This window comes from Jaculus jaculus, chromosome 5 (genome assembly GCF_020740685.1).
Source record: "Jaculus jaculus isolate mJacJac1 chromosome 5, mJacJac1.mat.Y.cur, whole genome shotgun sequence".
Taxonomy (NCBI): domain Eukaryota; kingdom Metazoa; phylum Chordata; class Mammalia; order Rodentia; family Dipodidae; genus Jaculus; species Jaculus jaculus.
The window spans coordinates 49,175,920-49,189,365 of record NC_059106.1 but is presented as its reverse complement, the minus strand read 5'-3'; the positions used below and the strand labels follow the sequence as shown (position 1 = coordinate 49,189,365).

The 13,446-nt window shown below is 48.3% G+C and overlaps 1 protein-coding gene across 1 annotated transcript; it reads right to left on the bottom strand.

Moving 5' to 3' along the window:
* Window positions 1–3,098: 3,098 nt before the first annotated feature.
* On the bottom strand, window positions 3,099–13,246 carry LOC101615533 (chymotrypsin-like elastase family member 2A). The gene is made up of 7 exons (XM_004657364.2): window positions 13,207–13,246; window positions 11,764–11,852; window positions 10,229–10,326; window positions 7,852–7,980; window positions 7,399–7,535; window positions 6,004–6,149; window positions 3,099–3,272 (listed from the first exon to the last, which is right to left on the bottom strand). Exons 1-7 carry the CDS (start codon window positions 13,244–13,246, stop codon window positions 3,099–3,101), a joined length of 813 nt encoding a protein of 270 aa, XP_004657421.1.
* Between the last annotated feature and the right edge of the window lie 200 nt (window positions 13,247–13,446).

The following is a 13,446-nucleotide window of genomic DNA, read 5'->3' as shown; positions in this document are numbered from 1 at the left end:
CTGCACCTGTTGAGGTGGCTTTCACTATTGGGCCTTGAGAGGCCCGGATGTGAGGCCTAGTGGAACTTCCTGAGTCTGGCTAAAGGTTGGTGAACTGCCTCCGCCCAGCTATGACTCAGCAGGGGACCAAATGGCCTCTGGCCTGTCACTTCCGCACAGGAAGTTAGAGTCCCCCGCTCGTGCGCGCTTAGAACCAATCATCTCAGAGGTCGCGGTAAGCTATTGGCCCTTACATCTCACCCCACCCTAAAGTCTCCGCCTTCGTTGTCAACATTATATAAATACCCGCCTGTAACAATAAAGTGAGTTCCTGCTTCGAAAAGACTCCCGGCTCAGTGTGGTTTTTCTGCGGTCCGACGCTCATCATCCCCTCAACCCCTAAGGTGGAACCAGCAGGCCTGGTCCTTCCCTCGGCACCACCTGGCCCCACGCTCGGAGCCCGGCATCCCACCAGGAACAGCTGGCTGCCTGGCTTTCCTACTCCTGGCATCTGAGTGGCCCTGGCTGCTTTCCATCCAGCTGCCAGGCAAGGTTTGCTTTCCCTGTTTGTCTTTCCCTGCCCGTCCCCAACCATGTGGCCTGCTAGGTCCGCCTGCCCCTGGAACAACAGATGCTGAGACAAAGCAGGACATTTGTTCTTGGCACCTGCTCTGTATCCTGAAGGTGATGCCAGGCTTAGCTGCACATACGCAGCAGCTGGGACCACAAAAGAGGACCCTAGAGTTTTGCTGAGCAAAAGCTCCAAGCATTCTTCCATCCTGTCAGTGAGGTTCCTTTGAAATATTTGCAAGACATAGCTGGGCTTAGATTTCCCTCTGCCAAAATTTAATCATGATTTCCCTCAGCTTACAATTAAGACAAACAAACAAAAAAAAAAGCTACACACACACACACACACACACACACACACACACACACGGCCTAACCCCAGTTGTCTTTCTTGCATTTCCATTTTTCTCCAACAAACTTTCTTGGAACCTCTGGGTCTATGTCCACTGTCAGACAAATGGACACAGAGTTGGCAAGCAAAGCGGGCAGACTTGGGAACAGCCACTTGCTCACTTTGGCAATGCCATCTCCCTCCCAGGACCACATACATGCTCACGGCTATGCTTTCATATTTGTTTTGTAACTAACAATGACAACTTAACTCAATTTAAAGTTTGCTACAGAATTGAACTTGAAATCACAGAATGGCGCTAGCGTCCCGTCTCTGTAGGCTCTGCTGTAAACGTCACGGGAGTCTGGGCTCACTTCAAGTTCCAATTTACAGAAGATCAAGGAGGTGGCAATGGTGGAGGTAGCTTAAAATCTGCTCCATGGGCTCCCACCATCCTCACCCAGACCCCATGCCTCCACCCTCACCCAGGGACCCCTTGCTTCCTCCTGTTCTCCCTACTCCCCCAGCTGCTGCTATATCTGCAGCTGCTGCCCAGTGTGGGCGCCAGCAATTATTTTTAAGATTATGAGTTTTGTTTTGAGTTTCTGTAACAGGATCTTGCTATGTAGCCCAGGTTGGCTTTGAACTCAGGGTCCTACATCAATCAATCAAGTGCTGAGATTTGAATTATTTTAGTTTTTCAAGGTAGGGTTTCACTCTAGCCCAGTCTGACCTGGAATTCACTATGTAGTCTCAGGGTAGCCTTGAACTCTTATTTAGGTGATCCTTCTACCTCTGCCTCCCGGGAACTGGGATTAAAGGCAGGAGCCACCACGCTTGATTTATTATTTTTTTTATGTATGTGTTATGCACGTGTTACACATGCATGTGGATGCTAGAGGGCAACCTTGGGCGTTGTTCTCAGGAACACTGCCCACCTTTTTTGAGCCAGGATCTCTCATTGGCTTGGAGCTCACTAATTAGGTTAAAGTGGTTGGGAGCCCCGGGATCCTCCTGTCTTTGCCTCCCTAGTGGCTTGCAGGCATTCTAGCAATTTGGCATTTTGGTCTGAGGATCAAACTCAAGTCTTTATGCGTGGCAAGTGCTTTACCCACTTAATCCATCTGCAGACCCTAAGTCGTTTTTTTTTTTTTTTTTTTCTTCTCGAGGTGGGTCTCACTCTAGCCCAGGCTGACCTGGAATTCACTCTGTAGTCTCAGGGTGGTCTTGAACTCAGGTGGCTCCTACCTCTGCCTCCCGAGTGCTGGGATTAAAGGTGTACACCACACCTGGCTCTAATTTATTTTTATTTTTATTTTTAGGCAGAGTTGCACTCTAACCCAGGCTGTCCTGGAACTCACTTTGTAGCCCAGGTTGGCCTCAAACTTAGATTGGTCCTCCTGCCACAACTTCCTGAGTGCTGGGATTTTAGGTGTGAGCTACCATGCCCAGCTTCCAAACTATTGTAATAAATAATTTTTATGGTTATTATAGTAAAAAAGAAAATTGAGTTCCCAGGAGACGCTCTCTAGGGATAGTCACAGGAAGATTGACTCAACCCCATTTGCCTAAGAGTGGCCCATCATGAAACCAGTCCTTTTTCCCCCAGTTTTCAGGGCCGGTTGATCACCCTAAAGAACAGCTGAGGGGACTCTTCAGGGGCCTGACTTTTATTAATGAAGTGTGTGTGTGTGTGGGGGGGGTGCTCTCAGGCCATCAGGTTTGGGCTTTGCAGGTTAATGCGACCATTGATAGCAATGGAGGGTTAAGTCTGGGTCTGCACACCGATGACACCCCCAAGCAAAAAGCACCCCACTCATCCCAAGGAGCCCTTGATGCCTGAGACGTGTCTTTGTGTTTATGCCTTTTTTTTAAATTTATTTTTTGAGGTAGGGTCTCACCCTAGCTCATGCTGACCCGTAATTAATCGCAGGGTGGCCTTGAACTCACAGCGATCCTCCTACCTCTGCCTCCCGAGTGCTGGCATTAAAGGCATGTGCCACCACGCCTGGCTGTGTTCATGCTGTTTGAACACACTCATCTTTTGCCTTCCTTTCACTCAACTTTACCCAGAGGCCCATGGGGCTGAGCTGGGCTTGCCCAGGTTTGCAGTCCCCTCCAGGTGGCCCCTGTCTAGTTGGAGGAAGGAGTTCTGGGCCCCAGGCAGGCATGGTCCCATGAGAGCAAATGAGTAAGATGGGCTATGGGAGCTGTGGGCTCAGGGCCAGCTGGCTCTTACCGAGTTGATCCAGCTGATGTAGTTGGAGACGCGGGTGAAGACGGATGGCTTGCGGGGGTAGTTGCAGCCCAGGGTGGAGCCGAAGCTCACTATGCCGTGCACCTGCCACTGGCCGTTGGATGCCTGGCAATTCAGTGGTCCGCCAGAGTCCCCCTGGGGAAGCCAGAGTTGGGGGTGAAGGGAGGCCGAGGCTCTGCCCACTGGGACACTGGTTGTGTGTACTGATAGTGTTCTACAGGGCCACTGTGTCCTTTGAAGGCAGACGTGTAGTCACAGGTGGCACCAGTGGGCCTCCTGGAGCTACCGTTTCTGCTTTTCGAGACCTTGCCTCACTCGGTGGCCCCGGCAGCTCACAGCAGTCCGGCTCCAGCCTCCCAAGTGGTGGAACTACAGGGTGAGTCACCATCCTGGCTCCATCCCATTTTTCTTTTTCTTTTTTTTTAAAAAAGTGGGCTGGAGGGATGGCTTAGCAGTTAAGGTGCTTGCCTGCAAAGCCAAAAGACCCAGGTTTGATTCCCCAGGACCCACATAAGTCAGATGTACAAGGTGGTGCATGTGTCTGGAGTTTGTTTGCAGTGGCTGAAAGCCCTGATGTGCCCATTCTCTCTTTCTCTCAAATAATTTTTTTTTTTTTCTAGGTAGGGTCTCACTCTAGCTCAGGCTGACCTGGAATTCATATGTAGTCTCAGGGTGGCCTTGAACTCACGGTGATCCTCCTACCACTGCCTCCCAAGTGCTGGGATTAAAGGCGTGCACCACGCCTGGCTCAAATAAACAAAATTTTTAAATATATAAATATATATATATATTTATTTATTTATTAGAAGTGGGGCAAGTAGAGAGAATTAGCACCCCAAGGCCTCTAGCTACTGCAAATGAACTCCAGATATATGTGCCACCATGTACATCTGGCTTGCCTGAGTCCTGGGGAATCAAACCTGGGTCCTTAGGTTTCGCAGGCAAACACCTTAACCACTAAGCCATCTCTAAACCAGTTGTGAGATCGTTTCACTATGTAGCTCTGGCTGGCCTTGAACTTGTGGCAGTATCCTGCCTTAGCCTCCTAAGTACTAGAATTATAAGCATGTACCACCATGCTTGGCTATTTAAATTTGTCTTGAGATACGGTCTTGGGATGTAGCTCAGGCTAACCTCAAACTCTCAGTAATCCTTCTACTTCAGCCTTCTCAGGGCTGGGATTACAGACGTGAACCACCATGGCTGCTAACGTTTCTTCTGTGTGTCCCATGCTACACTACACACTTGAAAATATTTTATTTTTATTTAACAGAGAAAGATGGGGGGGGGAGTGGGTGTGCCAGAGCCTCTAGCCACTGCAAACAAACTCCAGATGCATGCACCCCCTTGTGCATCTGGCTAACATGGGTCCTGGGGAATTGAAGCTGGGTCCTTTGGCTTTGCAGGCAAATGACTTGACTGCTAAGCCATTTCTCCAGCCCCACTGCACACTTTATATATCCCATTTCATCCTCACGAAGGCCTGTGAGAGCAGCATGATTGTCCCTGGCTCACTGGAGGGGAAAACTGGGATGCTTGGAGGTTGTGACTTGCCCAAGGACGGGCAGTAGGGAAGGGTCAGAGTTGGTACCCTGGTATTAGGCCGTCGAGCTCTTTACCACTGCTGCTCCTTCCCCATGATGAGGGGCTTTCCTGGGGGTCTATGTGGGAAAGGGTCGGGCACAGTTGATCAGAAGGGGATGGAAAGTCCTTTCCTCCCTCTGTCCCTTCTCTACTGCAGCATCTTTTGGGTCTAAGGTTCTTAGTCTTCAGGAAGGTTTCCCCCTCACTCACCTCTCTCTCTCTCTCCCTCTCTCTTTCTGTAGATTCTCATGTCTTTGGAGAATAGAAGTTGACATTGGGTGTCTACCTTAAGTCACTTTCCACCTTTAAAAAAATTTTTTTTTGTTCATTTTTTATTTATTTATTTGAGAGTGACAGACACAGAGAGAAAGACAGATAGAGGGAGAGAGAGAGAATGGGCGCGCCAGGGCTTCCAGCCACTGCAAACGAACTCCAGACACGTGCGCCCCCTTGTGCATCTGGCTAACGTGGGATCTGGGGAACCGAGCCTTGAACCAGGGTCCTTAGGCTTCACAGGCGAGCGCTTAACCGCTAAGCCATCTCTCCAGCCCCTTTTTAAAATTTTTATTTTTGGGAGGTAGGGTCTCGATCCAGCCCCAGCTGACCTGGAATTCACTATGTAGTCTCAGGGTGGCCTCGAACTCATGGTGATCCTCCTACCTCTGCCTCCCAAGTGCTGGGATTAAAGGTGTGCACTGCCATGCCTGGCTTCCATCTTATTTTTTGAGACAGGGTCTCTCACTGAACCTACTGTTGCCAATTCATTGTAGACTGGCTAGCCAGGAGGCCCTGGGCATTTTCCTATCTCTACCTCTTCAACACCTTGATTGCAGGCATGCGTTACCGCATGCGACTTTTTAATATAGGTGTTGAGGATCTGAACTCAGGTTCTCATGCTTTGGTGGCAAGCATTTTGCCACTGAGCCATTTCCCACCCCTCCGAGGAGGCTTTTTACAGCAGCTACGCTGAGAGGTCTTTCTCTTGGGCCATTAATAGGATGATGCCAACACATAAGGTAGACGTCCTTTTATAAAACGGGACCTTAAGAGACCTTAAGAAGGACTTCCCAGCACTGAGGCAGTGTTGTTACTAGAAGGAGAAGCTTAGAATGTCCTTTCTGGGGACTGTAAGGACAAAGGTCAGGATCTGTAGTGTTAGGAGCTCTTTCCAAGGCTTCTGCTAAGACGTGAGAAGGGATGGGTGCTAGGATCCCCTGGGGGCTTTCCCCCACCCCAGTCGTACCCTGTTGTAGGATGGGGACACCCGATTCTGTGTACTCACATTACAGCTGGAGATCACTCCATCGCCTCCGGCGCAGACCATGTTGGTCTTCACAGAGCTGCCCCACCAGGTAGGGCTGGAGCACGTGGCGAAGTCCACCACCAGCAGCCGGCCCTGCTGCAGGATGTCAGGACTGGCCCCATTGGCTGCATGAGATCAGAGACAAGGCATCAGAGGACAAGGGACTCCTGAGTAAAAAGGAAGGAGTGACACCCGCTGGGTTTTCTGTCCAGCCCCTTTCTTGAGGGCCTGTGCACTTTCTGCTACCTAAAGGGCTGTGGTGGGAGCTATCGTATTTGTCTGCACTTTCTCCCCCCAGTTGGCGATTCGTGTTCTGGCTTCTAGTGATTGGTTCAGGGGCTCAGCACCTGACTCCTCAAAGGGGCTCGGGGTGCAGATGAGCAGTTGGTGGTGGCTGCCACCTCCTTCTGTGTAGAAAAGGATGATGTAGGGGCTGGGGAGGTGGTTCAGTGAGTAAAGATGCTTGCTTTCAAAGGCTGCTAGCCTGGAGTTCAATTCCCCATTACCCATATAAAGCCAGATGGTCAGCAAGACACCCTGGTGTATACACACACACATCACACACACCTGCAAATAATTTTTTTTGTTGTCGTTGTTTTCTGTGCTCTACCACACCCAGCTAAATAAAAATTTTAAGTTAAAATTTTTTTTTGAAGTAAGGCACTTTAAAAAATATTTATTTATTTATTTGTAAGCAGAGAAAGATAGAAGAGAGACAGACAGAATGGGCATGATAGGGCCTCCAGCCATTGTAAATGAACTCTAGGAGCATGTGTCACCTTATGCATCTAGTATTATGTGGTCACTGGGGAATCGAACCTGGGTCCTTTGGCTTTGCAGGCAAGCACCTTAACTGCTAAGCCATCTCTCCAGCCCATTTTAAATTTTAAATTGAAAAAAGAAAAAGATGGCTGGGGAGATACTCAGTGTGTGTGTGTGTGTGTGTGTGTGTGTGTGTGTGTGTGTGTGTGTGTATAATTTTACTTATGTATTTATTTTGGTTTCCTGAGGTAGGGTCTCACTCTGGCTTAGGCTGACCTGGAATTCACTATGAAGTCTCAGAGTGGCCTCCAACTCACAGTGATCCTCCTACCTCTGCCTCCTGAGTGCTGGGATTAAGGGTGTGCACCACCACGCCTGGTGAAGGTGCTGTTTTCTTTCCCATTTGACAGAGGAGGAAAACTTGCACTGGGCTCAGTCATGTGCTCAGATCACCCAGCTAATAGAGGGAGAGCTTCGGTTTGAACCTAGGCAGATATCGGTCCTGCAAGGCCACCAAACACCTTGGTGATGTGTGTTGTGAGAGGCACTAGCCTGATGGGCAACACCACCTCCCTTCCCCACCAAGTCTTGGGGCGTTAGGTTAGAACTCACTCTGCAGACGGCCCCAGCCTGTGACATAGCAAGGGTAGTTGTTGGGTAGAATGGTGCCAGCAGGTGGGAGGCAGGCCAGCTGGATCTTGCTGGACAGGGAAACTGGGTTGGCCAGTTTGACCAGGGCAATGTCATACCTGGATCAGGATAGAGGAGGAGCACCAAGATGGTTGACAGTTTCTCTCCTTTTCCTAACCTTGTCATTTTCTCTGTATATTAGTTACCCCAGGTTGTTCCTCTTAGGCAGGGTAGCAGGACTTCCCACTGGTTTTGCTTTTCCTTCCTCTAACCACACCCCACCCAGGCAGCTTTGGGTCTGGTTCCACGTCTAGGAGGTCAGAGTTCCTTCCTTCCTTTCAGAAGGGGCAGAGGAGGGGCAGGGTGGGGTTGGTTGACCCCTCTCTGTGCCTGCCAACCCCACCCCAGAGCACACTGGGATAGGACAAGACTAACCCATTGGACAGCATATTGGAGTTCCACTTCTCATGCACCACGAGCTTGGAGACCTTGATGGCCTTAGAGCCAAACTCATCATTGGAGAGACTATGGCGGCCCAGCATCACGCGGTATGTCTTGGAGTTGCTGGAAGGGACCAGGTGAGAGGTCAACAATCTCTTCTTTCTGCTCCTGACCCCATCCCACCCTGGACAAGCACATCCCAATGCAGAATGCCAGATGGTCTGAGAGAGTGACTGTCGTGTTAATCACTAATGGGGCTTGGGGATTTGTGTTCCTCAGGAATGACTGACTAGCTATAACATAAAAATATAACATTATAATTAGAACTGTGTAATAAGTTATTATCATCTCAGGCTAATTATAAGCAATAATGTATAATAAACATTATACATGAAATATTATGGAGAGAATGAGGAAAATAGAAGTCATATGCCCTCCAGGGCAGTTTCTTCTTCTTTCTTTCTCCCTTCCTTCCTTTCCTCCCTCCCTCCCTCCCTTCTTTCTTTCCCTCTATCTCTCTCTCTCTTACTTTCAACAGGGTCTTGGTAGCCTGGAAGTCAGTATGTAATCAAAGATGACCTTGAACTTAAAAAATATATTTATTTTTATTTATTAGAGAGAGGGAGACACTGAGAGAGAATAGGTGCACCAGGGCCTCTAGCCACTGCAATTGAACTCCATACACACGTGTATCTGACTTACATGGGATCTGAGGAACTGAACCTGGGTCCTTAGGCTTTGCAGGCAAGGACCTTAACCACTAAGCAATCTCTCCAGTCCCAACCTTGAACTCTTTTATTTTAAATTTTTATTTATTTACTTGAGAGACAGAGATGGGGGTGGGGAGGAAGAGAATGGGCACACCAAGTCCTCTTGCCTCTGCTGACAAACTCCAGACACATGCACCACTTTGTGCATTTGGCTTTACATGGGTACTGGGGAATTGTACTTGGCCACAGGCTTTACAAGCCAGTGCCTTTAACTACTGACTGTCTCCTCAGCTTGACCTTGAACTTGTGATCCTCCCTCCTTAATTTCCCCAGTATTCATATTACAGGCATGCACTACCATGCCCGATTTTATTCAGTGCTGGGAATCAAACCCAGAGCTTTGTGTATGTTAGGCAAGCATTGATTCTATTAACTGACCTACATCCCCAGCCCCAAGGAGCTTCCTCCACATTTTTCTTTTTCAGATGGGGAGACTGAAACCCCAAGTGAGTTCAAGAGTCCAGTGAGAATTCAGGCTTTGAGATAGGACATCTGACTCCTGGGGCTGTACTATTTTCCTCACAGTCTCAGATAGTGTATCATGAGGTGGGGGGGTGGGGGACCACACCCAGCAAGGAATCCCATAGCCCCAAGTGAAGCACCAGTGAATTCCAGCGGAGGACACAAAGAAGGACAAGAGCAAGTGAACCACACTGCAGAGCCTTTCTCTCCCTGGAGAGCTTGTATGATGGGTATAACTGTCATTAACTTTTTGTTGATGTTTTTTTCCAGGCAGGGTCTCACTCTATCTCAGGCTGACCTGAAACTCTTTTGAACTCATAGTGATCATTCTACCTCAAGCCTCCCGAGTACTGGGACTAAAGGCATTCACCACCACATGCAGCTGTCATCATTAACTTGTGTGTGTGTGTGTGTGTGTGTGTGTGTGTGTGTGTGTATACATTTGTGCGTGCTCTCGTGTGTATCAGGTGTACATACAGAGGTCAGAGTACAACTTTAGAATGTCAGTCCTCGCCTTCTGCCTTGTTTCATACAGGGTATCTCATTGTTTGGGGCTGTGTAAACCAGGCTGGCTGGCCCTTGAACTCCCATGATTCTCCTGCTCTGCCACTTACTTATTTTGCTATAGGTGTGCTGGGATTACAGACATCTGTACCACTGTGTTGGCTTTTATGTGAGTTCTGGGGATCTGAGCTCTTGTCATCAGGTTTGCATAGCAACAACTAAGCCATTTCCCCAGCTCTCTCACCACTGACTTTGAGCATTTATTAAGTGACAGGCCCTTTAGCATACCATCTTGTGTAATCCTCACAAATTCTGTTATCTGCCCTCATCCTTTTTGCAAGCGATAATGTTAAAGCTCATTGGAATTGCTAAGGAGACTTGATTCCAGATCCAGAGGGATTTTTCCTCCTGTGTACCCTCCCTCAGGGCCTGGCACAGGCTATGCAGCTCCTACCTTATTTGGACCCAAAGCTGAATGACCCTGAGTCATAGATAGACCAGTTTCCATGTCAATACTGGGCTGCTTCCAAGGCTCCTTTACACAGTACAGTTCAGCCTTTTGGGAATCCACACTTAGAGCTGAGTACTGGCTGTTGGGCAAATAGCTAGGTGACCAAAGAAAGACAAGTAGTTACCTGATGCAGTGTGCGGCTGTTAAGACCCAGTTGTTGGCCACCAGGGAGCCTCCACAGGTGTGATACCACTTTCCTAAGTAGCTGTACTGCAGGGAGACCTGAGGAGGAAGCAGAGGTGAGCTGGTGGAAAGAGCCGTGATCTCGCATGGCTGGCACAGGGTGAGGTGGGCATTTGCCACAGGTCCTGTACTTAGCCATCAAGATAAAAGTTTATGCTGGGGGTTATGGTGTATTCAGAATATGTACAGTTTTTGAGAGAAGATCTTGTTAGGTAGCCTACAAGACTTTTTTTTCTATAGCCAGTTACTCTCAGTTATCTTCAATAAGAGAAATTTTCTGATGTTGGTTGTAAAGTTCGTAATTTCCTTTGAAGATTCTAGTAAATTTGTGCCCCACAAAGTATTTGAGTCTTGATATCACCGTGATTACCAATACCATTGATTTGCCTGTAGTTAAAGGTTAATTTGCATAAGCATCACTGAGTGGTTCCTTAAAGCAAAGGAATTAGCATACGAGTGATGAATAGCTCAGAGGATAACTACATGGTTGTTTTTTTTTAATGAGAGAGATAGAGAATTGGCACAATAGGGCCTCTAGCCACCGCAGTTGAACTCCAGACGTGTGCGCCCCCTTGTGTGCATGTGCTACATTGTGTGCTTGTGTCATTGTATGTCTGGCTTATGTGGGATCTGTGGAGTTGAATGTAAGTCTTTAGGTTTTACAGGCAAGTGCCTTAACTGCTAAGCCACTTTAATTTTTGTTTTTAATTTTTTATTTATTTACTTGAGAGAGATAAAGAGGGAGGGGTAGAGATAGGGAGTGAGAATGGGCATGCCAGGACCTCTAGCCACTACAAACAAACTCCAGATGCATGTGCCACCATGCGCATCTGGCTTATGTGGGTTTTGGGTCCTTAGGCTTCACAGGCAAGTGCTTTGACATATAAGCTATCTCTCCAGTCCAATGACTACACTTTTAACTTTTGTTTGGTTTTTCAAGGTAGGGTTTCACTCTAGTCAAGGTTAACCTGGAATTCACTATGGAGTCTCAGGGTGGCCTCTGACTCACGATGATCTTCCTACCTCTGCCTCCCAAATGCTGGGATTAAGGTATGTGTCACCATACCCGTCTACACTTTTAATTTTTATCTATTATTTATTTGGAAGTTGGTGGGGGGAGAGAGAGAATGGGTCCTGCAAATGAACTCCAGATGCATGTGTCACTCTGTGCTTATGGCTTTATGTGGGCAGTGGGGAATCAAACCCGGGCCTCAGGTTTTGCAAGGAAGTGCCTTTAACTGCTGAGCCATCTCTCCAGCCTGATAACTACATTTGTAAACAAGCATCTTGTTGGTTGGCAGAGCTGTGAGTTGTGTGTCTGCATAGTGATAAGGGCAGCTCCTGGGCGAAGCTGGAAAAAGTACCTCTCCTCAAGCCCCAAACATCCAGTGGTTATTTTTGGTCAAGTTGCTTTCTGAGTTTCCATTAGCCCTCATCTCTGTCAGCACAACTGACCTAACATTGGGGTTGACTCACCTGCCAGGGCCAGCTGTTGGGTGTGGCATCTTCACCCCCAACCACTCGGCCCACGTGTGGCTGGTAAGTGGGGAGCCCGCAGCTGAGGGCTAGGAAAAGAGAAACAGCAATGACACAAGCTGCTCACCCAACCCTGAACAAGAAATCCTTGCTGTGACGGATCCCAAGAGGTTGTAAAGTCTTAACCCTTTGCTTCACTTCCAGGCTGTCTTCAAACTCACTGGGTAACTCAGGATGGCCTTGACCTTGTTATCCTCATGCCTCAGCCTCTAGAATGCTGAGATGACCAGGCATTTGCCACCATGTCTGGCTGCTCCACTTTTTTATTTTTTGTTTTTCTGCATAGCACATGTGTTTGTATTCATGTAGAGGCCAGAAGTCAGTGTCAGGTGTTTGGGTGTCTTTCTCAATCAGTGGCTTTGCACTATTTTTAAGAGGATTTTATTTTTTTAAATTTATTTATTAGAGACAGCCCCTTTGCACTTTTAAAAAAAATATTTTTATTTATTTATTAAAGGAGAGAGAGAGAGAGAATTGGCACACCAGGGCCTCTGCAAATTAACTCCAGATGCATGCGTCACCATGTGCATCTGGCTTATGGGCAATCAAACCTGGTCTTTAGGACAGCTAAGCCATCTCTCTAGTCCTGCACTTTTATTTATTGGTGTGTGTGTGTGTGGGGGGTCATCACAGCATACTTGTGGAGGACAGAGGATAACTTTTGGATAGGTCCTTGCTTTCTACCTCACTTTTAAGACAGGGTGTCTAGTTCCTGGAAAACCCTCCCGTCTCTGCCTCCCTTCTCAGTTTAGGTGCACTGGGATCACAGAAGCCCCCCTCCCCCCACTTTCTGGATTATTTTATTTATTTGAGAGAGAGAGAAAGAGGTGGATAGAGATAGAAAGAGAGTGGGCATGCCATGGCCTTCAGCCACTGTAAACAAACTCCAGACACATGCACCACCTTGTGCATCTGGCTTACGTGGGTTCTGGGGAATTGAAGCTGGGCCCTTTGGCTTTGCAGGCGAACGCCTTAACTGCTAAGCCATCTCTCCAGCTCCCACCTTCTGGATTTTATGTGGGATCTGGGGATCTGAACTCAGGTGCTCAGGTGTATAGCAACTTTTATCCACTGAGTCATCTCCCCTGCCCCTTAACTTTATTTATTCAAGGTAAGGTCTCACTCTAGTCCAGGCTGACCTGGAATTCACTATGGAGTCTCAGGGTGGCCTCGAACTCAAGGTGATCCTCCTACCTCTGCCTCCCGAGTGCTGGCATTAAAGGCGGGCGCCACCATGCCCGGCTTATTCCAGCTTTCTTAAATCTAGGGGACTGAATGTAGTGGGGAGAGGGGTCAGCAGGGAGAAAGGGAGGAAGGAAAGTCCCATTCCCAGCCCCATCAGAGCATGATGGAAAAGCCATGCCTCTGGGCGACAGGGCTTACCTCCAGCCACCAGCGCTGACAGCAGCAGGGTCCTGATCATGGTTTGTCTGTGGACGTCTTTAGTCCCGGACCCAGCTGAGCTCAGGTTTTATGAGCAGGCTTATCAGTGGGAGATATCGACAGAACCCGCAAGATGGAGATTTTCTCAAAGCCCTTTGGAATAAAGGGCTGAGATCCAATTTATTTTCCATTTCCTCCTACCTGCCACGTGGGAAATACACTGAAGATGGTATATACAGA